The sequence below is a fragment of the Macaca thibetana genome, chromosome 12, assembly GCF_024542745.1.
Source record: "Macaca thibetana thibetana isolate TM-01 chromosome 12, ASM2454274v1, whole genome shotgun sequence".
Taxonomy (NCBI): Eukaryota; Metazoa; Chordata; class Mammalia; order Primates; family Cercopithecidae; genus Macaca; species Macaca thibetana.
The window spans coordinates 35,919,386-35,946,566 of NC_065589.1; the positions used below are offsets into that span (position 1 = coordinate 35,919,386).

Below are 27,181 nucleotides of genomic sequence, written 5' to 3' on the forward strand. Positions count from 1 at the left end.
ACAGCCATCAGCAGCATTTCTCGGATTATCATTCTCCATACGGTTCTGCAGTTGGAGCTGCATCCCTGCAGATTCTTTTTGGGGTCCTCCTTACACATCTGAAATTCACATGCCTTTTTTGGCTCAATGATTTCCTGGCAGGAAGCATCCTGGTTGATAATAAATTGTCTTTTATCTTCTATAATGGATGAAATATTAAATTCTTCCACTGATGCATAATGTGACTAATAGACATTTTTCTTCCTCTAAGGGGAACACATTTTGTCTTTGTTTTGTTTTGTTTTAGAGACAGGGTCTCTGTCACGCAGGCTGGAGTGCACGGGCACTATCATAGCTCACTGCAGCTTCAAACTCCTAAGCCCAAGTCATCCTTGCAGCTCAGCCTCCTGGGTAGCTGGGAGTACAGGCACATGCCACCATGCCCAGCTAATTTTCTATTTTTTGTAGAGATGGGATCTTATTGTGTTACCCATGCTGGTCTCCGACTCCTGATCTTAAGTGATCCTCCTGCCTCAGCCTTCCGAAGCATTGGGTTTCAAGTGTGAGCCACTGCACCTGGCCTGTCTTTTGTTCCAAAGAAACCTTTTAAGTATTGAGCCATCCATCATCATCATCATCCTAACAACACTACTTTTGTTAACTGTTAGACAAATGACAAGCTGAGCAGTTCACATGGGCCATTTCATTTAAAATGTGTTGTAAGCCAATACAAAGGGTTGTATTATTATCCCCAATTTGCAGAGAAGTTAAATAACCTACATGATTAGCAAGCTACAGAGGCTGGCAGCCTAAATCCAGAGTCCCTGCTTTGCAGTCATGATGCTCTGCTGCCTCCCTGTGCAGACAACTGCAAATGAGCCTCATGCTCACACAGATGATCAGCATTCATGAGAGCAGCTCAGGCCTGATCTTCTCTCCACCTGGAGCTAAAAGCAGATTAGAAAGCTAGATTTGGAGCTGGATGCAAATATTTCCATAGCTTTGAGGAGAACAGTCAAAACCCCATCCTAGAGAAAGAGTGTTATAGGTCTCCCATAAATAAAACCATAGGGAAGTTAAACTGGTTATCATTAAAGCTTGGGAGAAGAGAAAGAAACCACCAGGTGTAGGCCAGGCATGGAAGATGCCATTATTCACAATGAGTGAACAGGGGCTGGGAATGTGGGAAGACTAGAGCTCTGGGACATCAGGCAGCTAAATACAAGGCAAAACTGAGGGTGCCCGGAAGGAGAAGGGGACAAGAGGCCTCAGGCCTCAGCTCCTGCTCACTTTGTTCCTCTTCCTTTCCCATGCTTCTTGACCCTAGCTAACCCAGAACTGAAATATGCTCCCCATGGAGATAAACTAGGTCTGCTTGGTACACCAAAAAACTGGAGATCTGGTTTTAATTTTGCTGAGAAAATGAATTGGGTTTGCAGAGAATTTGCAGGACACAGTAAAACTTCATTCATGAAAATTCTGCAAGAAACTGAACTTTAGACAATAAAACATATAAATGAACAGGACTGTTGGAAACCAAGCAAGCAGGAACAAGGAAATCTTCATACTACAATGAAAAATAAATTATTTATATTGGACAATGGGGAAATCCGAATATGATTTACCATGTTATGAATATATTATAATCATTTAACCAATAAGCAAGTATTAGTTAAGGAGTTTCTGCCAGTCCTGCCCTAGGTCAAGTACAAGATTAACTTTGCAATTATATAAAACACAACTTTTACATCGACATATTTTTCAAAATTAGTATATGTAACATAAAGCAGATACTATTTGTATTCTATAGATGATAAAATTTGAGTCTCAAAGAATTTGAGTGACTTACTTAAGTCGCCCCTAAAACTGGCAAAGGCAGAGGCCAAGATGTACCTCAAATATCTATTGAGAATGAGAACAGAATTTCTTTAAAATGCCTCCATGTAAACCATCTTTCCTCTTATACACCCAAGGCAATAAACAAATGTCCTATATACAAAAAGCTGGGAGACCTGGGCAAGGTATTTAACCTCTATGGACCTCAGTTTTGGGTTTTTTGTTTTTTGTTTTGTTTTGGTTTTAGTAAAATTCAGCAGGGTAGAACAAATGATGTCTGAGACTTCTTTAGCTCTAAACTTCTGATTCTATTAAAAATTGGCTGGATATATTATAATCTTAGCTTTAAACTTGTGTTTTGGGATCTCAAAAAACTCAACTAGTAGCTTTGGTTTTTTGGGAGATGAAGAAAGTCATGTTAGAGGAGAAGCACTTGCAGATGTGCAGGTAGCAGAAAGAGGACAAAGATTTGGCCTTCTAAAGAAAAAGAAGGTGCAAAGACCATAGAGTGGCCCTCATCCAAGATTTAAATTCCAGAAGGACATGTGACATTTTTGCTCTGTGATAGCCATGGAAGGTTGAAATGAAATTGGGGGAAAACCTGGGTTCTATATTGGTAAAAACATCAACAACGGGCCAATCTCATTACCCCGACAATAACCATTCTCATACACCTGTAGGTAGTTGCAGAGCACAGAGGAACAAATTTAAGGATAGATCAGCTTATTATCCTAGATAAGCCAGTCATAGCCATCTAGTTAATGCTTGATAAAGCAGCCAGCATGGATGGCTCATCAAATAATCCTTATAACAATAGTTTATTATGTTGTACACTTCATTGAAAAAGTGAATGTCTTCCCATTAATGTATGTTAAACAACTTTTAAAGTTTTCTAAAAATTTTGCAAGTCCAGGAGGATAGGGTTTGCTAGCTCCATTTTTCCTTAGTTGAAGAAACTAAGTCATTTATCCAACTTCATTCAACTAACGTTCATTGAAAAACCTACCATGTACCAGGCATTCTCCTAAACTTAAGGGAACTTAAGTTTCCAATTCAACTATTAGAACTGCTATAAGTAGTAATGATGGTATGTGAATTCAAACTTAGGGCTCCTGCCTTGAGGAGTGGTGGTCTATTCTAGAATAGTGTGGTCTATTCTAGCGGTTAAAATGGCAGGCCATCAATTCAGATAGTAACCTGGGACTCAAAATCTTCTACTACTTACTAAGTAGTTGTGTAACTTTGTGCAAGTTACTTAAACTCTCTTTAATTCCATTTCCTCATCTGCAAAATGAGAGTAATTGTGAGAATACCTGAAAGAATTTCCATGGGAATTAACTGGGTCAACACATGTACACTGCCTGCACATAGAACGCGCACAAAAATGCTAGCTGCTATTATATCATCCCACACTATTTATTAATATCCTGCCATGGGACTCAGGGTTGGAAGTACAGCAGTGAACACAGGTAGCTGAGGGGTGATCTCAAGGTATTTACATTCTCTTGCTCTGCCTCTAAACGACTTTGATCAGACCATCAAACCTTCTGCCATCTGGCCTCAGAAGCTTTCCAAGGTTTTTTCTGCTGTTATTCAGGGCAATTAGCAGGTCTGATAGCTTCAATGCCCTCTAAACCCTTCTTACTCATCCCAGTCTTCATTGCCTTATTCCTCCTCTTCTTTCTACTTGGGATTTCCTTTGCTTTAATCTCCAGCCTAGCCTTCCATGTACAGCATGAGTCTCACTTTCCAGACCACACCAGCCCACAGGGCTCTCCCTCTGCCTCCCTGCTATAGCCCTTTTCTCCATGCCTCTCATTGGGCACTTAATCACACATTGCCTAATTCTGGAAGTTTCAACCTTCCATGTGAAAGTTTTGCCGCAAGATATGAAATTTAAGAGCACTGGAATCTTGTCATATTTCTTTTTTGTAACTTTTAAGATAGGGGTTGAAAACCCAGATGCTTCAAAGGCAAGGCAAGTGGTGTACATGAAGGAAATAGGACAGGTAGGGACTATGGCTAGCTCAGAACTGTATGTCCAGTCTAAAAGGAGTGGCTGTCACCTGGTTCTCACCAACTGTCACCATACGAGGACAGAGCTTTATACCACACACACTGCAGTTAGAGAAGAGAATTTACATATCAGGGGAAAAATGTATAGCTTCCTGTTACTTTATAGACAAACAACATGGTCCCACTCAAATATCCTTAAAAGTTACTAACTGATGATTGCTAGGTCTCACTAGCTCCCCACTAACACCACAATAGTTTCCTGAGTATTATGGGACACCCCTCCTAACCAGAGTGTGTCAAAACTCTCTCCTCTCCTTCTGACCACAAAGGCATTTAAGGTTGTCATTTCTCATCAAGAAAAAATCTCCAATGTTGATGGGTCCAGAAACTTGGGTGTGGTGAGGAATTCCCCTCCTCCACTTATATCTTTCCTATAGACAGACTCCTATAAAATGATAAGTGCTTATTTTTAAATCTGTTATCTATGGTTTAATTTTCCCCAACACCATGCAGGAATACAGGCCCAATATTATCATATCCTGCAAAAGTTTAAGGAAAGCCAAAATTTGATTTTATTGAAATCTATTTTTTAAACTTAGCTATTAAATTCAAAGTATTTGAGTGCATTGTGCAGCTGCACAAACCATGGCTGCAGATTTAAGGGTTTATCCTAAAGGTTGTAGTGCACAGCACCCTGCATGTAGAAGGCACTTCGTATTTTGAGAAATAAATCAGACCTCTATACCATAGCGTATGCGGCATTAATATAATGCCATTTGAAAATACTTTAAAATGAAGATTTATTTGAGTAAATAAATGCATTAGAGTCATTTAATAATCCTATAGTTTGGGAGAAACTTTACACTGATCTGGTAGTTCAGACATCTTCTGTATATTTTGGGGTGCTCATTCTCCACCTGGATTTTTTTTTTCTCATCTACCAGTGATGTAAGCTGTGTTTCTATTTTAATTGGCAGATACCGCTGTCTGAAGTGTCTCAACTTCGACATCTGCCAGATGTGTTTCTTATCTGGTCTTCACAGCAAGTCCCATCAGAAGTCTCATCCTGTCATTGAGCACTGTGTTCAGGTAACATTTAATGTCACATACCAAACCATTAATCAATTCAGTATAAGCTATAGCTGTGAAAAAATCTTTCCCTCCAGTGAAACCACAGATTCTGCTCCTGTCATACGTTACAATATTTAAGACTAAGCAAGTGGCAAACTCCACCTTGAATATCTCTCAATATAAGTATGCTTTCTTCACATTGTACATCTCAATGCAAGTTTTTGGGCACAAGAAAAGTCCAGAATTCAGTCTGAAGTAATTGATCAGATACTCTGGACTAGAAAATGTCAGTGAAGAGTTAGAGGGAGAAGCACTGGAAATGAGTACAGATGGAAAAGAGATGGGCTCTGATGTGGCAAAAATGATGCAGCAAGACTTCTAGTTACTAACATATTTTTGGAGAATTTTTCTTTTTTAACGTGTCTTTTCCTGAACCCTAAATTTCAAATATTTCTTTAGGAAAAAAGAAAGATTATTATCTCATTGTTGACTGAAAAAGTATAGAGCTAAAACTTCACAGCTGCCTTTCAAATTTTCTAAAATTATAAATACCTAGCAAGTGAATTCAGTTCTGGGTAAGAAGAGAAATAGCATAGTACATTTTAAGCAAAAAGCATTCTATTTTTTCCCAGAAAGAACATTTTCTTTTCATTACTAAATTCCAATGAGTAAGTTTCTTCACACAGATGGCAACCCCCTCAAATACCACAATAGCAAAGGATGTTGATTAATTAACTTTGCCAAGGATAGTTTTCCCTCCTTCTCTCCTTTACATGAATGGCCCACAAAGGTCAAGTGCCTGAATCTTGTCAAATAATTTCCAGTGAGCGTTTCCTTACCCAGGTCCTCAGGTTCACTGGCCTAGGATCTATCTTCCTAGCGCTAAAAGTCTTGGATTTGTTGATGTTAGAGTGACACCATGTGGCCACTTTGTTATTATGCTTTAAGTTTCAAGTGCTGAAACCCTTAAAAATGAGACATCTCATCCCTTCTTTGCTTCCTTTTGGTAGAGGTTCTTAACTTGGGGTGAATAAATGGATTTCGGGTGGCCTGTGAGTCCACTGAAATTGTAGACAGAATGGAATGTGTAAGTATTTCACTGGAGATAAACCCACGAGTTATTATCCTATTCTCAAAGGCATCCACAACCCTAAATGTGAGCAACCGCAGACTTAGTCCTCTTTGATGCCCTCCTCTAGGTGTAGAATGCCAAATGGCGGGGTTACTCTAAGGAAGAGGACTTATTGAGGGGGTTGGGGTATGTAATTTGGAGACTTATGCTATTTCTATGAGAATGTGAAGAAATTCAGGGACAAGAAGGAGGTAAGATTATTTTTCTGAGGACTTAAGAGAAATAATTCCAAAAACTTTCAAGGTGGCCAGTCCACCCAAGTAAGGAAAGAAGACCATGCATAGACTGATGTGACACTTTTTAAAAATGCTGGCTCTTTCAGCAGATGTCAGCGATGCAGAATACAAAACTTCTCTTCAGGACCCTCAGAAACAACCTTCTTCAGGGGCGCTGTAGGAAGAAAGAAGCGGCGAGAAGGCAGCGGCTGCTGGACCAGGTGAATCCAAAGGGTGTGCCTCACCATGCACAGGCCAGGTGAGTGGCTGCGAGGATCGGCCGGTCCTGCAGAGCAGCCGACCAGGGCCATGGATGTTGTGGTAACCAGTCAGCAATCTGTCTAATGCTGAAGGTCCTAGACAAGGCAAGAGGCAGGGTGAGGGATGGACTTCAGATATTTTTTTCCTCTAAAAAGGGCCTTTAATTTCAAAGTAGAACTAAGAGGCTATCTATTATTCCTATGTCACATTTACCTATCAGGTTGTTATCAATATATGATTAAAGTTAGAGAATTTGGATATCATCTTGATGTATATCTTTAATATTGTATATATAATTTAAATTTGAAAATAAAAGCAAAGATATCAGGTTGCAGTTTATCTTTATTCTTAAAGCCAGCTATTTTCACCTTTCACTAGGAAAGTAATGATAAAATGTTAATCATCTGGATATATTGGATACTTGAGATCTTGCCTAAATTTCTATATTCCCATAGTCACATCACAAAGATCCATACTCTTTTTTTTTTCTTTTCTTTCTTTCTTTTTTTTTTTTTTTTGAGATGGAGTCTAGCTGCAATGCTCAGGCTGGAGTGCGATGGCACCATCTCGGCTCACTGCAACCTCTCCCTCCCAGGTTCAAGCGATTCTCCTACCTCAGCCTCCTGAGCAGCTGTGATTACAGGTGCACGCCACCACACCCAACTAATTTTTGTATTTTTAGTAGAGACGGGGTTTCACCATATTGGCCCGGCTGGTCTTGATCTCTTGACCTCAAGTGATCTGCCCATCTTGGCCTCCCAAAGTGCTAGGATTACAGGTGTGAGCCACTGTGCTCAGTCTCCATACTCTTATTTGCATTTCTTTTGGCTACTGAAGCCAGACTGATCTTTTACACATTTTTTTTTTTTTTTTTTTTTTTTTTTTTTGAGACGGAGTCTCGCTCTGTCTCCCAGGCTGGAGTGCAGTGGCCAGATCTCAGCTCACTGCAAGCTCCGCCTCCCGGGTTTACGCCATTCCCCTGCCTCAGCCTCCCAAGTAGCTGGGACTATAGGCGCCCGCCACCTCGCCCGGCTAGTTTTTTTGTATTTTTTAGTAGAGATGGGGTCTTTTACACATTTTTGACAAACACGACAGCACGTCTCACCCACTCATCCCCTCCAAACCCTCATGCCTTCCTTAAATCAGATTCCTCCATCATTTCCCCATTGTTTTTAGGCTGAAAATGAAAAGTTGTAACGTGACTTAGTCTTGGTCCTTTTGGTCCACCATGCTAATCTCTCCAGCTTCATTCCTCCTCCACAGTCTCTGTGTTCCAGCCCTGATTCTACCCCACATATGACTAAGCCAGATCTATCCCACCCTTAAGACTTACACCTTTATTTTAAAGGATTTGTCATAGTTTGTAACTACACATTTATTTATCTAACTATCTGATTACTGTCTGCCTTCTCATTTTGCTAAAACCTCCATCAAGGAACCTGATTTCACTCCCTCTCGCATCTCCACCACCTGGCTCATAAAGTCATGCAAACCATTCAATCCATCAGCAAATCTTGTTGGTTGTACCTTCAAAATAGATTTGAACTCTGAGTGAGTCTTGCTATTTCCACTGCCACCACCTCAGTGGTCCCTTTCTCCTGCATTGTCACATGACCTCCTAACTGGTTCCCCTGCTTCCTCCTCGGTCTCCCCATGGTCTACTCCTTGTGCCATAGGCAGGATGACACTTTTCAAATTTTGACCAGGTCATGTCACTCCTCTGCACAAACTTTTTTGTGGCTTTCCCTCTTCCAAGAAAGCCACAGTCCTTCCAGTGGCCTTTAGCCTGGCCCTATAAACCCTGTTCCCCACCAGCTCATGGTCCTCCTCTGCACCTCTCCCTGACTTGTTCTGCTTCAGCCTCACAGCTCTCCTTGCTGCTCCATGAATACACCAGGCATGCTGCCACCTCAGGGGATTGGCACCCCTAAATCACCTCCCTGTATGGCTTGGCTGCTCACCTCCCAAAGACCTACCGAGGTCTTTGCTCAAATGCAGGCTCATCCTGCAGGCCTTTCCTGACAACCATTTACCATTCAATCCCTGTCCTCACTCTGGCACTCCCAGTTATCCTTGCTGGCTTTATTTTTCTTCAGAGCACTTCATCACCCTCTGACATCCTCTATCTTACTTATTTATTATTTATTGCTGTGCCCTTCTCTATAATGTAAGCTCTATGAGGGGAGGAATGTCCACTGTTTCCAGTTGTATTGCCAGAATCTATAATGTCTGAATATGATAAATGCGCAATAAATATTTGTTGAATAACAGACCGACTGAATGAATAATAAAATGTATGGTGCATGATGGAGGGATTGATGGATGGATAGATAAGGTGAACCATGAGCTCTTTTAGAATGTAGTGGGAAAGAGTCAAGGAGTGTTGGAACAAGGTAATAAAGTTTGACTGAATCTGGAACAGAGACAGAAGTCTTGCCCTCAACTAACCATATGTGTGGCCATGAGGAAGTCACTTCACTTTTCTATGGCTCAGTTTCTTTGCCTGTTAACTGGGATAACCTCTCCTCTCTACTCCCAGAGTAGTATTTCCAGAGGTGAGATGAGGAAAGGGAATTGCAAGGGCTGTACAAAGCCAAGGTTCTCTAAATGTCAATGTGTTGTACTCTGTCCACCCCAAGTACAATAGAGTTGTTCCCCAAAATAACATTCTTATGTAATAATTTTCAGTGTACCCTAGACTTTGATGAGTTCAGAAATTCTGATTTGTGGCTGATCTAGGAGAAAAGAATGTGGAATATTACTAAATCACAATGTAATAATAGTAAAAAACACATCTTTGATATCTATTATGTTGGCACACTAGCACTGACCATCTTCTAAGAGATTAATGGTTATTGCCAAATGATAATATTGAATTCATTCAATGATTCAGCAAATAATCTGCATGGTAATAAGCCTTCTCCCTTTTGATGTAGTTTTATTTACTTTACATATGCTAGTTTGCACTGAGAATACTTTCATTTACAAAACCAGAATTAAAAGTTAGATGCCAAATATCATCAGTCTTATTAAATATTTCAGGAAGTTCTTGAAAATATAGTTAAAAAGAAAATTAAAATGCTGAAAAATAACAGAAGTACTTCTCTTTGTAGCTAATTTAATTGTGAATTACCAAGAAACCCCAAGTAACTCTAGCAAAAATTACTAGAATTAAGAGACTTCAAATGATGGCAGAAAAATAAAATAAATATATACAAAATTCTTCACTGTACTAGCAATAACCAGCTAGAAATTTTATAAAAATCTCATTCAAAATACATGTAAAAATTATATTTAAAAGAAACTACAAAAAGTGTAACAAAAAAGATACAAGACCCAAATAAAAGTATAATATTTTATTGAGTACAGAAAACAAGTCCTGACCAAAAGGAAAAAATACCAAATTCCTAAATGAGAAGACTAGCATAAGAATGTACCTGCTCCAAAAATTAATAGTTGATTTTCGTTATTTGCTTCAATACTTACAAATTTGCCTATTTGCAAATATTTATTTGTAACCCTAAAATTAACACTCATGGTGCTTTTGCAGTATTTGCAGACATGAGCAGAGTGGCAAAAAATTTTTGAGTTGCCTGATGCACATGTTCCCAGCTGAGGTCAAACCGGATAGTGCTCTGTGTCACTGTTTCAGCCCTCATACTATAAGCAAGTGTCCTTTTTGTGTCTATTTTGTGTCATGATTTTTGCGTATCTGTGCTTTTTGTTGGCAATTTTACTTTTGCAAATGGCCCCAAAGCATGGTACTAAATTGCTGTCTAGTATTCCTAAGTACAGCAAGACTGCGATGTGCCTTGATGAAAAAAATACACGCGTTACATAAGCTCATTCAGGTCTGATTTATATTGCTGCTGACCATGAATTTAATGCTAATGAATCAACAATATGTATTTTAAAAGTGTCTTTATACAGAAACACATAAAACAAGGTTGTGCATTGATTGGTTGACAAAAATATTGTGGCCAGAGGCTTGTAGGAACCTAACTCTATATTTCCTCTAGGAGCAATGGGTTCAGTATTTCCTAATTCAGTGTTCATGGTGGCCTTATAAAGTGTAACTACTGTGAATAATGAGAATCTACTGTATTTAAATTAAATGCATTTCCAGATAGAATCACAATGTTTTCTAAATAGGATAAAATAATTTTGAAGGTATGTTGGAAGAATAGTTGTATAAGAATAGTAAAATTATGAGACTGAAGAATAGTGAGAAGGGATGTTAATATCTGAAGAACAGATGTTAATACAACAGATATTAACACTTACTACAAAACTACTTTGACCAAATAATATAGTATAAAATGGGACTGAACATGTAGGTCTAAGGATGAGAATACAAAATATAATAACTGATGTAAACATATATGGGAACCTAATATGTGATAAAGGTGATATTTCAATTCATGGAAAAATAATGCATAATTGGCTATCCATCTGAAAGGAAAATTGGCCCTTATTTTGCCCCATATACTTAAATAAATTCCAAATTGATTGAAATTTAAATGTAAAAAGAATTTAAAATAAATATTAGAGAAAAACAGAACATCTCCTAAGGAAGAGAGAAAAACAAAAAATTATGAAGGAATAAACAGATGTATATGATAGCATGCAATTTTAAACATTTTGCTATGGTAAATGATACTATAAACAAAATTAAAAATAAGCCCTAGACTTAGAAAAATATTTTCGGTAATAAGACAAATGATGCTATAAAAAGGGTCCCTGAAAATTGATAAGAAAAACTTGATGTGAGGCCAGAAGTGTTGGCTGCTGTGGAGAATTCAAAACAGGGACCTCCCTGGCCATTAAGATGGAAGAGCAAATAGTTTCTCATCCTGGAGAAATACTCTCCAGGGTGGTGGTCATATCTTGTAAGGATTCAGTCCCATGTTGAGTAATGTTTTTGACAACGGAAGGAATTGCAATCCCCCAGCTCAGTGCCAAAAGTGTGGGGTGTGTTTGAAGCTTTTTATAATTCCATTAAACCTATCCAGATTATCAACAGTGCCATAGAAAGGATGAAGCCAGGGAAATTTCTCAATGGCAAAACAAATTTATTTTGCATTTATTTTACCCTTCTATATGTGAAGGGTAACAAAGTTCTGTATGAGACTTATTATCAGACGTTCAGTATACACTGTGCTGTGACGTGAGGTAGTTTCTGTTGACCAAGGACTTGACAAAGGCCAGTGAATTTACCATCCACTCTGCTCCTCAGGAGGGGAAGTTGACTCCAAGTCCTATGGACTTCACAGATTATACCTGCAACCTTACAGAATATCAAAGAGAGAGCCTTGCTCTCCAGATTTCTCATTCGAGAACACCTCAACTCAATGAACTGTGTCATCATGCAGCTGCTTACAGGAGAGCTGGTGGTAGAAAGGCCTGGGGCTGCAGCTGGTGCAGGTGGAGACCTGTGGGTGTGCAAAAAGCTATGCCCATGATGCCACAGAGATTCCGTATATTCAGATGGCCATGGGGACATTTGTAGGGGCCTCTCTGTCCCTATATACATGATCTTCTCCAGGTTGTTTACTGCCCTATGCTGAAGACCAACTTCAAAGTGGAATGTGAGGCCACCATTGACATGCATCTTCATGCTGACCACCTGGTCACGGAGGACTTCCCATTGCAGCTCTGCAGGATTCAGCCCAGGAGGAGGGAAGCTCAGAAAACAGGAGTGGCCTTGCGGATATCCCAATGGTTATCTTTTATGGGGGAACAAAAGCCAGCAGTATATACTTGTTTTTGTGATTATTCTGTATCAGAAATGAAATGGACTCCTTAAATTACAATTATTTTTCTTCCTCATTTCCTCGAGGCGTCTACTTCCAACAGGCACCTTTAATCAGATTTTTATTTGAAATTCAACAGAATTTCTTAATGCTATTTGCAAGATCATTTCACAGAAAACGTTTCCTATGACCTCCCCGTGTTTGTACCAAAAATGCACAGAAAACCTGTTGCGACAGCGTTGGAGCTGTGCTGGAAAGTAAGATCGTGGGGACAAAAGGAAACTTCTCTCTGACTCACTAATAATGAAAGTAGCTGAGCACTCCCCACAGCAAAGGGTCTGTGGCCAGGTGGCATTGCTTATGAGGTTTGTAGGTGCCCTCCAAGGAAGAATGCAAAGTGGCATCCACTGGAAATGTGTAGTTTTTTTTTTGTTTTTTTTTTTTTTTTTTTTTTTTTTTTTTTACCCACTCCATTTCTATAGTTCTTTTTATAACATTTTTCACTATAACTTCAAAATTTTTAGGGAACTGAGAAAAAAGTGTCCCTTGCTCTTATAGGAGTAAGGGGATTTGGCTGGTGCTGGCGTGTTTCTGAACCCACAAGAACGTCATAAGAACTCATGCTGCCGTCTTCTGGGAATATATTGAAATGCAAAGTTATGTAAGGGGAAAAAATGAGTGTGTGCTCCTTTTGTTATTGGGAGGGCTCTGAATGGCAGAAGCCCCGTGCCCAGGATGGGTTGGTGAAGGCCCCTCTCCTCAGGGTGGTGCCAGGAAAATGTCCTTGACTTGATGAACTTGGCCTGCCCCTCACCCACCTGAAGGACCTGTTTTGATCCAGGGTTTTTCGACTTGAAGCCAGTGTTTCCTCAGTCTCCCTTTGTGGTTCAAAGTCAATGATGAGTCTGTTGCAAAACATTTCTTCCTTCAAACCCTATCATTGTTTTGTTGGTCCACAATTAACAGGATCTCAAAAATAAGCTATGCGACCAGGCTAAGTGGCTCATGCCGATAATCTCAGTACTTTGGGGGGCAGAAATGGGAGGATTGCTTGACCCCAGGAATTCGAGACCAGCCTGGGCAACATAGGGAGATACGTCTCTACAGGAAAAATTAAAAATTATCTGGGCATGGTGGTGCATGCCTGTGGTTCCTGCTATTCAGGTGACTGAGATGGGAGGATTGCTCGAGCCCGGTAAGTCGAGGCTACAGTAAGCCGCGATTGCACTGCTGAACTCACTCCAGCCTGGGTGAAAATGTCTCAAAAATAATAAATAAATAAATAAATAAGCCATGCTACTTTGCACAGTAATTGCCCTTCCTTCATAGTCGCCCTTCTGGGCAGGCCTGGGCAAGGCAGGCTCAGACTGAAGGCCTCCCAGGCCTTCCATTGTCCTGTAACAGCATTGGGTGATCTGTAATGCTCCCTGCATTACATGCCTTCAATGCTGAGGGTAAACAAACCTGATTTAGGCACTGCTTTATCTCAGGACTTCACCAGTTAAACTGATAAAACTTATCTGAGTCATTTGCAAGTTGCTTCTCAGAAAATACATTTCTGGTTTATAAATCTTCTTTTATGCTCATATGACATTAATAACTATCTGTATTTGATGATGTGTTCAAACTGAGTAGCAGAAAATAAAGAGGCCATACTTTCTAAGAAAAAAACTAAAAACTCAAGAAGAAGAAAAAGAAAATGGGGAAGAAGAGGTGAGTGAAGAGGAAAATACACAAAATACATAAATAGGCAATCACAGAAGAAGAGTTCCAAATGGCCCTTAGACACCCAAAAAGATGCTCAACCTCTCTATTGGTTAGAAAAAAGGTAAATAGGCCAGGCTCATGCCTGTGATCCCAGAACTTTGGGAGGCTGAAAGTTCTGCCTCCCAAAGTTAAGGAGGATCACTTGAGGCCAGGAATTTGATACCAGCATGGGCAACATAGGGAGACCCCATCTCTACAAATAATTTTAAAATTAGTTGGGTGTGGTGGTGTGCACCTGCAGCCTCAGCTACTTGGGAGGCTGAGGTAGGAGGATCGCTTGAGTCCAGGGGGCCAATGCTGCAGTGAGCCATGATAGTGCCACTGCACTCCAGCCTGGGTGACAGAGAAAGACCCTATCTGAAACAGAAAAAAGAAAACTGCAACAATGACATATCATCGTTTTACTTATTGAAAAGACAAAGATTAAAATGAATGGCAACATCCTTTGCTGGTGAGGAGGGAAGAACATAGATGCTCTTGAAATCTGGTAGAAGCACAAATGGCTACAGAATTTTCAGAAAATACACTGAAAAATATTTATTCAATAAATTTATTGAACGCTGTTCTAGGCACTTGGGCTACATCAGTGAAGAAAAAGAGAGAAGGATTTCTGCTGTCTTGGAGCTTGCATCCTAGTGAGGACCAAACAAACGAAAATGGTATATAAAAAAAAAAAAAAAAAAAAAAAGAAAATGGTATATAAGGGAATTATACGTTAAAATATTTAAGTATTAAAGTTTAAAAAAAGGAGAAGCAGATAAGAAAAATAAAGACTTAGAGAGTTGGTAGCAAATTTAAATATGGTGGTTATAGTGGGCCTCGGTGAGAGGTGATATTTGATCAAAGTTTTGAAGGAAGTGAGGGAGTAAGTCATGCAGACATCTGAGAAAAACACACTGCAAACTGAGGAGACAGCCAGCATCAAGTGGGAGCATGCTTGGTATTAGGTTGGTGCAAAAGTAATTGTGATTTTTGCCATTAACTTTAATGGATCCAAAGAACAGCAAGGGGGCTAGCATGGTTGAGTGGGATGAGGAAGGAGAGTATAAGAGAAGAAATAAGGTAGGGTGCGGTGGCTCATGCCTGTAATCCCAGCACTTCAGGAGGCCAAGGTGGACAAATCACATGAGGCCAGGAATTGGATACCAGCATGGCCAACATGGTAAAACCCCATCTCTGCTGAAAATACAAAAATTAGCCAGGCATGGTGGCATGTACCAGTAATCCCAGCTACTTGGGAGGCTGAGGCAGGAGAATCACTTGAACCTGGGAGGTGGAGGTTGCAGTGAGCCAAGATAGAGCCACTGCACTCCAGCCTGGGTGACAGAGCAAGACTCCATCTCAAAAAGAAAAAGAAAAAAGAAAAAGAAAAAAGAAGAGGTGAGAAAGTAGGGGCAGATGGAAGGCCAATGTAAGGACCTGGGCTTTTACTCTGGGGAAACATTGGAGGATTGTGAGTAGAGAATCTAACTGAGGTTTCAAAACTCTCAGTCTGGCTGCTGTGTTGAGAATAGACTAAAGAGGGCCAAGAGTTAAAAGCAAGGTTCTATAAACATTTTCCTAAATTTTTTCCAATATTTCTATTACAAATTTTAATTTAAAATTTCAATCTGTTTGGAATTTATTTTAGCAAGGGTCTAGCTTTACTTTTTTTCCTGGGGTGAGGAATTATGTGAACTTTTAGCCAATTATGTGATCTTTTTCCCACTTAATTAAAATGCCAGCTTTCTCATGTATTAGCTTCTCTTGTATACTTGGATTAATAGAACTTACATTCTCATCCTTAGATCTATGTGTCTATTCTTGCATTTGCACTAAATTATATTGTCATGGTCATTCTATAGTAAGTAGAAGAATAAGATTGCCATCAACCAAGATGGGGAGGCCACAGGTGGAGAAGGTTTGTGGGGGAAATCAGGAGTCCAGTTTGGGACACACTAAGATTGAGAAGTCTCTGAGATGTCCCTGGGGAGATATTGACCAAGCAGCTGACTATTCATATCTGGAACTTGGAAAAAAGGGTCTGTACTGGAGATACCAATTTGGGGGTTGTTGGCATGTTAATGGTTTTTAAAGTAATGGGATTATATGAGATCACCAAAGAGAGAACGTAGAAGAGAAAGAGAAGAGGATCAAGGACTGAGCCCTGTGACACTCCCTTTACAAAGCTGCAGAGAAGAAGAAAAACCAGCAAGAGAGACTGAGAAAGAGTAAAGAATGGAGAGGGAAGAAAACCAAGAAAGTGAGGAATCCTGGAAGACAGATGAAGAAAGTGTTCAAGGACGAAGGCATGGTGTTCTAGTGTCAAATGCTGCTGCTAGGTCAAATAAGATTGACCTTTTCCCTTGAAAAGTCAGTGAATCCAGGATTGGATTAATTTGAAAAAAATTAACAAAATAGATAGACCACTGGCTAGACTAATAACGAAGAAAAGAAAGAATAATCAAATAGATACAATAAAAAATGAGAAAGGGGATACACTACCGATCCCACAGAAATACTATCTACCATCAGAGAATACTGTAAACACCTCTAGGCAAATAAACTAGAAAATCTAGAAAAAAATGGAAAAATTACTAGACACACATACCCTTCCCAAGACTAAACCAGGAAGAAGTCAAATCCCTAAATAGACCAATAACAAGTTCTTAAATTGAGGCAGTAATTAATAGCTTACCAACCAAAAAAGTCCAGGACTAGACAGATTCACAGCCGAATTCTACCAGAGGTACAAAGAGGAGCTGGTACCATTCCTTCGGAAACTATTCCAAACTATTGAAAAGCAGGGACTCCTCCTTAACTCATTTTATGAGGCCAGCATCATCCTGATACCAAAACCTGGCAGAGACAGGACAAAAAAAAAAAAAAAAAGAAAGAAAAATTCAGGCCAATATCCCTGATGAATATCAATGCAAAAATCCTCAATAAAATACTGGCAAACTGAATCCAGCAGCACATTGAAAAGCTTATCTACCACAATCAAGTTGACTTCATCCCTGGGATGCAAGGATGGTTCAACATACACAAAGCAATAAACATAATCCATCACATAAACAGAACCACTGACAAAAACCACATGATCATCTCAACAGATGCAGAAAAGGCCTTCAATAAAATTGAACATCGCTTCATGTTAAAAAACTCTCAATAAACTAGGTATTGATGGAATGTATCTCAAAAAAATAAGAGCTATTTGTGACAAACCCACAGACAATATCATACTGAACGGGCAAAAGCTGGAAGCATTCCCTTTGAAAACTGGCATAAGACAAGGATGCCCCCTCTTACCACTCCTGTTCAACATAGTATTAGAAGTTCTGGCCAGGGCAATCAGGCAAGAGAAAGAAATAAAGGGTATTCAGATAGGAAGAGAGGAAGTCAAATTGTCCCTGATTGCAGATGACATGATTCTGTATTTAGAAAACCCCATCATCTCAGCCTCAAAACTCCTTAAGCTGATAAGCAACCTCAGCAAAGTCTCATGATGCAAAATCAGTGTGCAAAAATCACAAGTATTCCTATACACTAACAATAGACAAGCAGAGAGCCAAATCATGAATGAACTCCTATTCACAATTGCTACAAAGAGAATAAAATACCTAGGAATACAGCTAACAAGAGATGTGAAGGACCTCTTCAAGGAGAACTACAAACCACTGCTCAAGGAAATAAGACAGGACACAAATGGCAAAATATTCCATCCTCATGAATAGAAAGAACCAATATCATGAAAATAGCCATACTGCCCAAAGTAATTTATAGATTCAAAGCTATTTACCTCAAACTACCATTGACATTCTTCACAGAATTAGAAAAAAACTACTTTAAATTTCATATGGAACCAAAAAAGAACCTATATACCCAAGATAGTCCTAAGCAAAAAGAACAAAGTTGGAGGCATCATGAGACCTGACTTCAAACTATATTACAAGACTACAGTAACCAAAACAGCATGGTACTTGTACCAAAACAGACATATAGACCAATGGAACAGCACAGAGACCTTAGAAATAACACCACACATCCACAACCACCTGATCCTCCGCAAACTGCCAAAAATAAGCAATGGGGAAAGGATTCCCTATTTAATAAATGGTGCTGGGAGAACTGGCTAGCCATATGCAGAAAATTGAAACTAGATCCCTTCCTTACACCTTATACAAAAATTAACCCAAGATGGATTAAGGACTTAAATGTAAAACCTGAGTCATACATTTAAAGACTTAAATGTAAAACCCAGAACCATAAAAAGCCCTAGAAGAAAACCCAGGCAATACCACTCAGGACATAGGTATGGGCAAAGGCTTCATGACAAAAATGCCAAAAGCAATTGTAACAAAAGCCAAAATCGACAAATGGGATCTTATTAAACTAAAGAGCTTCTGCACAGCAAAAGAAATTATCCTCAGAGTGAACAGGCAACCTACAGAATGGGAGAAATTTTTTGCAACCTACCCATCTGACAAAGGTCTAATATCCAGAATCTACAAGATATTTAAACAAACTTACAAGAAAAAGAAAAGCCTCATCAAAAAGTGGGCAAAGGATATGAACAGATATTTCTCAAAAGAAGACATTTATGCAGCCAACAAACATATGAAAAAAAGCTGAACTTGACTGATCATTAGAGAAATGCAAATCAAAACCACAATGAGATACCATCTCATGCCAATCAGAGTGGCGATGATTAAAAAGTCAAGAAACAATAGATGCTGCTGAGGCTGTGGAGAAACAGAACACTTTTACACTGTTGGTGGGAATGTAAGTTAGTTAAACCATTGTGGAAGACAGTGTGGCGATTCCTCAAGGATCTAGAACCCGAAATACCATTTGACCCAGCAATCCCATTACTGTGTATACACCCAAAGGAATATAAATCATTCTACTATAAAGACACAAGCACACGTATTTTTATTGCAGCACTATTCGCAATAGCAAAGACATGGAACCAACCCAAATGCCCATGAAAGATAGACTGGATAAAGAAAATGTCATACATATACACCATAGAATACTATGAATCTATAAAAAGGAATGAGATCATATCCTTTGCAGGGACATGAATAAAGCAGGAAGCCATCATCCTCAGCAAACTAACACAGGAAGAGAAAACCAAATGCCACATGTTCTCGTTCATAGGTGGGAGTTGAACAATGAGAACACATGGACACGGACAGGGGAACAACACACAGTGGGGCCAGTTGTGGGGGTGGGGAGTGAGGGAAAGGAGAGCATTAGGACGAATAGGTTATGTATACAGGGCTTAAAACCTAGATGACAGGCTGATAGGTGCAGCAAACCACCATGGCACACAAATACCTATGTAACAAACCCACACATTCTGCACTTACATCCTGGAACTTAAATTTTTTTTTTCTTTAAAAAAAGAATTGACCTTTGAATTAGCAGTGAGGAGATCATTAATGACCCCCAAAAACAGCATCACAGGACAGTGGTAGTAGAAAAAGTCTGACTGGAGGCAGAGAGAAAGGGGAGCTGAGGAACTCAAGATACCAAATAAGAAAATTCCAGGATTTTTTGCTGTGGTGGGAGCAAAGAGATAATGTAGGTGATAGGGCCACTGAGGTTAAGGTAGCATGTTGTTATGATGACAAAGTAACAGCATAGATTTTTTGTATAAATTTACGGAGTACGAGTGTAATTTTATTACATGGCTATATAGTAGAGTGGTAAAGTTAGGGCTTTTAAGGTGTTCATTACCTGAAAAACATACATTATACCCATTAAGTAATTTATCATCATCTACTCCCTTTCCATCCCCTCATTCTTCTGAGTCTCCATTGTCTGTAATTCCACACTCTATGTTCATGTGTGCACATTTAGCCACCACTTATGAGAACGTGTCGTATTTGACTTTCTGTGTGAGTTTTTCAGTTAATGGCCTCCAGTTCCATATATGTTGATGCAAAAGACATGATTTCATTCCTTTTTATCGCTGAACAGTATTCCTTCATGTATATATACCACATTTTTGTTATCCAGTAATCCAGGAAAGTAATAGCATGTTCGAGGGAATTAATTCATAGAGAGAAAAACTGATGAACTGGTACAACAGGGGAGAATTATTGGAGCAATGTCATTCAGCAAAGAGGGGGCAGGATACACATGTAGAAGGATTGACTTTAGAATAGTGTATTTACTAGATAATAAAATATACACAAGATTTGGCCCTTGGAGTACAGGACAATAAGCCAGAAACAACCTAAGTGTCCCTTCGTAGAAAAGTGGTGGAATATGTATGATTACGAACTTCTGCAGAACGTGATGAATCCACTTAAAAGAACAAGTTTTAGCTGCTATCTACTATACTAGAAGGAATTCACCATCATGCATCAGAGAAAAAAGCAAGTAGCAGAATAATGTGTGTGGAATGATTTCCTTGTTTTTTAAGAAAGTTATACCTGATGTAAATGACGAGTTGATGGGTGCTGACGAGTTGATGGGTGCAGCACAGCAACATGGCACAAGTATACATATGTAACAAACCTGCACGTTATGCACATGTACCCTAGAACTTAAAGTATAATAATAAAAAATAATTTAAAAAAAATGCATATTGATGTTTGTAAATATCTGAGTACAGAAAATGGTGTGTATATGATATTGTTTGGCTGTCTCCCCACCCAAATCCCATCTTGAATTGTAGCTCCCATAATCCCCAGGTGTTGTGGGAGGGACCTGGTGGGAGGTAATTGACTCATGGGGACAGGTTTTTCCCATGCTGTTCTCATAAGAGTGAGTAAGTCTCGTAAGATCTGATGGTTTTATAAAGGGCAGTTCCCCTACACAAACTCTTGCCTGCCGCTATGTAAGACGTGCTTTTGCTCCTCTGTTGTCTTTTGCCATGATTATGAGGCCTCCCCAGCCATGTGGAACTGTGAGTCCATCAAACTTCTTTTTCTTTATAAATTACCCCATCTTGGGTATTTCTTCATAGCAGTGTGAAAACTGACTAACAGCAGTGTATGACCGACCATGCTGGTACTCTGATCTCAGACTTTCAGACTCTAGAACTGTGAGAAAATAAATGCCAGTTGCTTACACCACCCAGTCTATTTGTTACAGCATCACGAGCAAATGAAGACAGAGCAGAACAATACCAAGATATTAAAGCGATCTCAGATGGGGTAGGAATAGAGTGTGTCATTCAGAAGGTTTGTTACAAAGAAATTGTGGGTCATCCTATTCTTCTACCCCAAAATGCACACCCCGGTATAATTAAGTATATCACAGAATAGTCATGTCTTTCCCTATGTTCTCATTGTGTCTTGTAGAAAGTATAATGTTACGCTTAAAATGATTGTATATTTATCTGTTCTTTAGATGTGAATTATCTGGGATTAGGAGTTCTCTGCTTTTTTTGTTTTATATCTGCCATAACTTGAGAAGATGTTTAAAAATAATTTTTGAATAAAGGAATGAAACCAAATGGAATTATATAACATAGAATATACCTGACCTTAAACTAATCTGATGTATTATATGTTCTTTCGATTTGACATGATAAACACATACCTACATTTATAGCCCCTAATGTCTGACCTGAACAAGATGACCCAGGGGATTTTCTGCCCTCACCCCTGAATTCTTTGCATTCTCATGTCTAGATTGTCAAGGAGAAGGGAAAATTGAATTTTTATTTCTATTATTGGCTACTTGACTCTCTGTCAACAAAATTGTCTGGAAAAGAACACAGAAAGAAAAGCTGGCCTACTTTATTGCTATTGTGGGGGTGGGTGAGTAAAACCTTCAATATGTGACTTACATTTTCTAAAAAGGCTTTCCTCAATGTCATGCCTGATAATTAAAAGTTGCTACAACTTTCTTATAAAACTTGGTAATAGGGGCTCCATTCAGTACAAGAGTTCTAAAGGAACAACGGATGTAAGGCCAACTAGACCAATGGAAACAGCAGCCACAGGTGCCTCCAAGCCTACACCTGTACCTGAAAGAATGTCTTGGGGTCAACAAACTGAGGACAGCAACCCATGCTACCAGGTGAGTCCAAAACGGAAAGGAACTGCTGCTAAAGCACAAATAATCTGGACCATTTTGTAGCGAGGTACAGTGAACCATTCCCTAGTTTAGGGATTCTTTGAAGATGTTCATATGACCAAGGAAATATCTAAAACCTTCTTTCACCGAGTAACTTTTTATCTCAAATCACAAAGTGCTATACATTTATAACAGAAAGTTTCAAAAAGTCAAAAGAGAACAAAGAACAAAATTAAAATGGCAAATAATCCATTATTACCCCACTTGCAATATATTGGTATACTTCCTTTCCTAGAAACATTTTTAAATTAGTTTAGACTATACTGTAAATTCATTATATAGTTCTCTATAGTTAGATTATGAGCATTTTCCATTGTCATTATAATTCTTCAAAAAACATCTTAATGGTTATATAATTTTTATTTAAATAAGTATAATATGATTTAACTCCACTGTTGTTGATATTTGGATTATTTCTAATTTTTGCTATAATTTAAAACTTCACTATTAAAATTCTTATACATTGTTCTTTGTACACAGATCTCCAATTATTTCCTTAGGATACATTTCTAAAGTGAATCACAAGAATGAAAAGTGTGAACATTTTTAAGGCTCTTCATGCTTATTGCAAAATTGCCTTTTAGAAAGGAATACCAAGTTAGGGTTCCAGTGAACGTAGCACTTTTCTCACGAGATCCTTGCTAATATTGACTATTACCTTGTTTTAATTTTTGATAATTTTTATCACCAGAATATATTTAATTTGCTTTAATTTGCATTTCTCTGACTCACAGTGAAAAGAAGCTTTTCCCCACATAGTGTACGAGGCAATTGTCTTTTTTCCTCTGTCAGCGCCTGCTGCCATTTTTACTGATGAATCAGCTTGATTTACCAATGTATTTAAACTTTTTATATTTTGACTGGAGAAATCTTTCTTCCTAGTTATTTCCTTTTAGTCTTATTGATAATATGACTTCCTACATATAAACTTTCAATTCTTATAAAAGCATTAGTCTTTTTTTTTTTTTTTTTCTCTTGAGATGGAGTCTCGCTCTGTCACCCAGGCTGGAGCACAGGGGCACTATCTCGGCTCACTGCAACCTCTGCTTCCCGGGTTCAAGTGATTATCCTGCCTCAGCCTCCCAAGTAGCTGGGATTCCAGGCACTCACAACCACACCCAGCTAATTTTTGTATTTTTAGTAGAGACAGGGTTTCACCGTGTTGGCCAGGCTGGTCTTGAACTCTTGACCTTACATGATTCACCCGCCTCAGCGTCCCAAAGTGCTGGGATTACAGGTGTGAGCCACCATGCTCAGCCTAAAAACATTATCAGTCTCTTTCTTTTTCTTTGTAATTTCTTACACAGTTTTGTGCTGGCAAAAATTTATCCATTAAGAAATCAAAGGACTCTAGCTGTATTTTATTTTAACGTGATTTGATTATCTTGACACATAGCTTTTAAATCTATCTGGTTTTTATGCTGATGCATAATAAAAGGTAAGATAAGAGAGTCCCCTATTCCTTTTCACTTGAATAAATCCTTTCCTTTTTAATTTCTGTGATGGTTCCTGTAGTATATACCAAAATGTTTATCATTTTAGAATGTGTTTTAATGCTATCTATTCAGCTCAATTGCTTTTCACTTTATTGTTACATAAAAACAGCATTATTTGAATTATTCTAGCTTTCTGATAGCCATTAACATAAAGCAAGTTTTCCCTTTTTATTTCATTTTGTTAACCAATTTACTGAGATACAATTGACATGCAAAAAGCTGTACATGCTCGGGTGCAGTGACTCACACCTGTAATCCCAGCACTTTGGGAGGCTGAAGCGGGCAGATCACTTGAGCTCAGGAGTTCAAGACTGGTTTGGCCAATGTGGTGAAACCCCATATTTACTAAAAATACAAAAGGTTAGCCAGGCGTGGTGGCACACTCCTGTAATCCCAGCTACTCGGGAGGTTGAGGCAGGAGAATCGCTTGAACCTGGGAGGCAGAGGCTGCAGTGAGCCTAGATCACACCATTGCACTCCAGCCTGGGTAACAGAGCAAGTCCCTGTCTTAATAAGTAAATACATAAATACCATTTAATCAGTTTTTCTTTTTTTTTAAGAAAAGAAAGCTGTCCATATTTAATGTATACTACTTGATGAGTTTGGGGATAAATATGCACCTGTGAAACCACCACCATCAAGGTCATAAACAACTCACCTCCTAAAGTTTCCTCCCTTTATCATTATTATAATTAATTTGTACGTGTGGTAAGAACACTACGAGAGCTAATCTCTGAGCAAATTTTAAGTATACAATATACAATGTTGTTATAGGCACTGCTGTTTAGTAGACCTCCAGAACTTATCTTGCATAACTGAAGCTTTATACCCATTAACCATTTTCTCCCTTTTTATTTTTATATTTTTACATATTAGCTATTATAACACAATTATTCCTTTTTAAAAATTTTAAGTTCTGGGATACATGTGCTGAACGTGCAGATATACATGTGCCATGGTGCTTTGCTGCACCTATCAACACGTCATCTAGGTTTTAAGCCCCGCATGCATTAACTATTCGTCCTAATGCTCTCCCTCCCCTTGCCCCAAACCCCCGGAAAGGCCCCAGTGTGTGTTGTTCCCCTCCCTGTGTCCATGTGTTCTCATTGTTCAACTCCCACTTATGAGTGAGAACATGCAGTGTTTGGTTTTCTGTTCCTGTGTTAGTTTGCTAAGGATGATGGTTTCCAGCTTCATCCATGCCCCTGCAAAGGAGATGAACTCATTCTTTTTTATGACTGCATAATATTACATAGTGTATATGTGCCACATTTTCTTTATCCAGTCTGTCAGTGATGGGCATTTGGGTTGGTTCCAAGTCTTTGCTATTGTGAATAGTGCTGCATTAAACATACGTGTGCATGTGTCTTTATATTAGAATGATTTATAATCCTTTGGGTTTATACCCAGTAATGGGATTGCTGGGTCAAATGATATTTCTGGTTCTTGATCCTTGAGGAATTGCCACATTGCCTTTCACAATGGTTGAACTAATTTACACTCCCACCAAGTGTAAAAGCGTTCCTATTTCTCCACAACCTTACCAGCTTCTGTTGTTTCCAGACTTTTTACCAATCATCTTTCTAACTGGCTTGAGATGGTATCTCATTGTGGTTTTGATTTGCATTTCTCTAATGACCAGTGATGATGAGCTATTTTTCATATATATATTTTTTTTGCCATATAAATGTCTTCTTTTGAGAAGTGTCTGTTCATATCCTTTGCCCACTTTTTGATGGGGTTGTATAACACAATTATTCTTCTAAAAGAATCTTGAAATCATTTGTAAGGTGCCCCAAATTAATCCTATTAGTATTTTGATTAGCTTTGCATTAAACCTGTATGTTGATAAGGAAACATCTTTTATCTTTGTGATATTTACCTACAGAATCACCTAATCCCCTTGGAAATTTAATTGTTAGTCTAAAGAGGGACAGCTCTTTAGACACTAGGAAAAAACCTTGTAGAGTAAAAAATTCAATCTCCATAGTTGACCAAAAAGCAGCCATCAATTAAGAAAGCATTCAAGCTCGGCATCAAACACCTAAACAAATCCCAGACATATTTTATCAAGTGTTTCTCTGTCTCTCAGTAAAAGGTTGTATATAGCTGATTTCCTGTCATATTGTGATAATATTGTGAGTAGGGGCTTTTCCCACTGTATTTTTTTCTTAATTATTGATGATGATATTTTGGAAAGCTATGATTCTGCAAAGAGAAATTTTTGTGAATGAACTCTTTTAGAAACTCAAATATTGGTTTATTTTGAACATCATGCTTCCAGGTAGACAATCACACAATTTGAAAATATATATATTTAAATATATTTAAGTATCAACATATCAAATATAATTATATATATATTTTTAAAAATATATATGTCTTTTCCCCTCCAACATTAAAACCTCTCGTTTCTATTTCAGGTCTTTATTTCTGAAAAAGTCCACATCTTTCAGAGCAATGATAGATAATTCAAGAGATAATGGGGCAATTAGATAATTCAAGAGATAATGGGTCAACTATTTGTAATGAGAGTAGATTTAGTGGGAGCATTTCTCTAGTGCTTCTCCATTAGATATTACAGTTTTAGTTGTTGGCTTGAGATGGTTTTTAACGTGGAGGAAGTGTTTTTTCTTGTCCTCATTTTTAAAACTTTTTTGGGGGAAATGTTTTGATCTACTTATTTAAAATCTGTTTTCAGCACCAACTGAAATTTTCAAACATTTTTTTCTTATTGGAAGTATTGTATTAACAGAGTACATGATAGTAAACATTTCTGGCATTGCTGCAACTAAAATCTATACTTGTTTGTAGATTATTCTTTAAATGTCCTTTACATTTTGTTTTCTATTTAGAATTGCAACATTTATGAATCAGAATATCTCCCCACTCCATCTTATCTGCATCAGTTTTGAGCATTTTTTATGGCTACATTAAACAACTGAGTCATATTTCATCTTTTATTGTGTTTGAAATAATTTATCTAACATAGGAACTGTTTATTTCTTTAACAATTGCTAATATTCAAGAGTAAAGCCCTGGGCACTGGAGGCTTTATAATAGTTTCATAAATTTTTTATTTGTTCAAAACTAATAGTCTCTTCATGCTTTCTTCAGTCAACTTTGATAATTTAATTTTCTTGAAGGAATTATCTACTTTATCAAGATTTTCAAAATAATTAGTTAAGAAAAATATTTTAAGTGTATCATTTTATTTTTCAAATCTTCAAATATCTATTTTAATTCAACTCAAATATGCTCAACTTTTACTCCCAGAAATCAAGTCACTTTTTTCCCTAAGGATCATTTTTGTTTCTAAATATCTGCTAAGAAAATCTATAATATCCTCAAAATACACAACTACTGGTCAGCCTTTGGTCTATTTAATATGCCCAATTGCATAATTTTTCTTGAAGAGTAGAGTAGACCAGATAATTTGGATGTTTGTAAGGATAAAAGTCTATTGTAAGTTGTCTATCCATGTAAGAACTATAAATTAACTGCAACAGTAGTGTGCTGGTGTACACAATTATAATATAAATTATATTGCTCCTTTGTGGCATGTATTAGAAGACTCAA

The 27,181-nt window shown here is 38.2% G+C and overlaps 1 protein-coding gene and 1 pseudogene across 1 annotated transcript in view; both read left to right on the forward strand.

The window, feature by feature from the left end:
• The window catches only part of DYTN (dystrotelin), a 72,144-nt gene that overhangs the window by 20,805 nt on the left and 24,158 nt on the right, over positions 1 to 27,181 (forward strand). Inside the window, exons 9-10 of the mRNA XM_050752248.1 lie at positions 4,809 to 4,920; positions 6,360 to 6,508. Of these exons, the coding sequence (XP_050608205.1) occupies positions 4,809 to 4,920; positions 6,360 to 6,508 (261 nt within the window). The remainder of the gene's footprint in view (positions 1 to 4,808; positions 4,921 to 6,359; positions 6,509 to 27,181) is intronic.
• LOC126933082 (vacuolar protein sorting-associated protein 26C-like) lies at positions 6,559 to 22,109 on the forward strand (annotated as a pseudogene).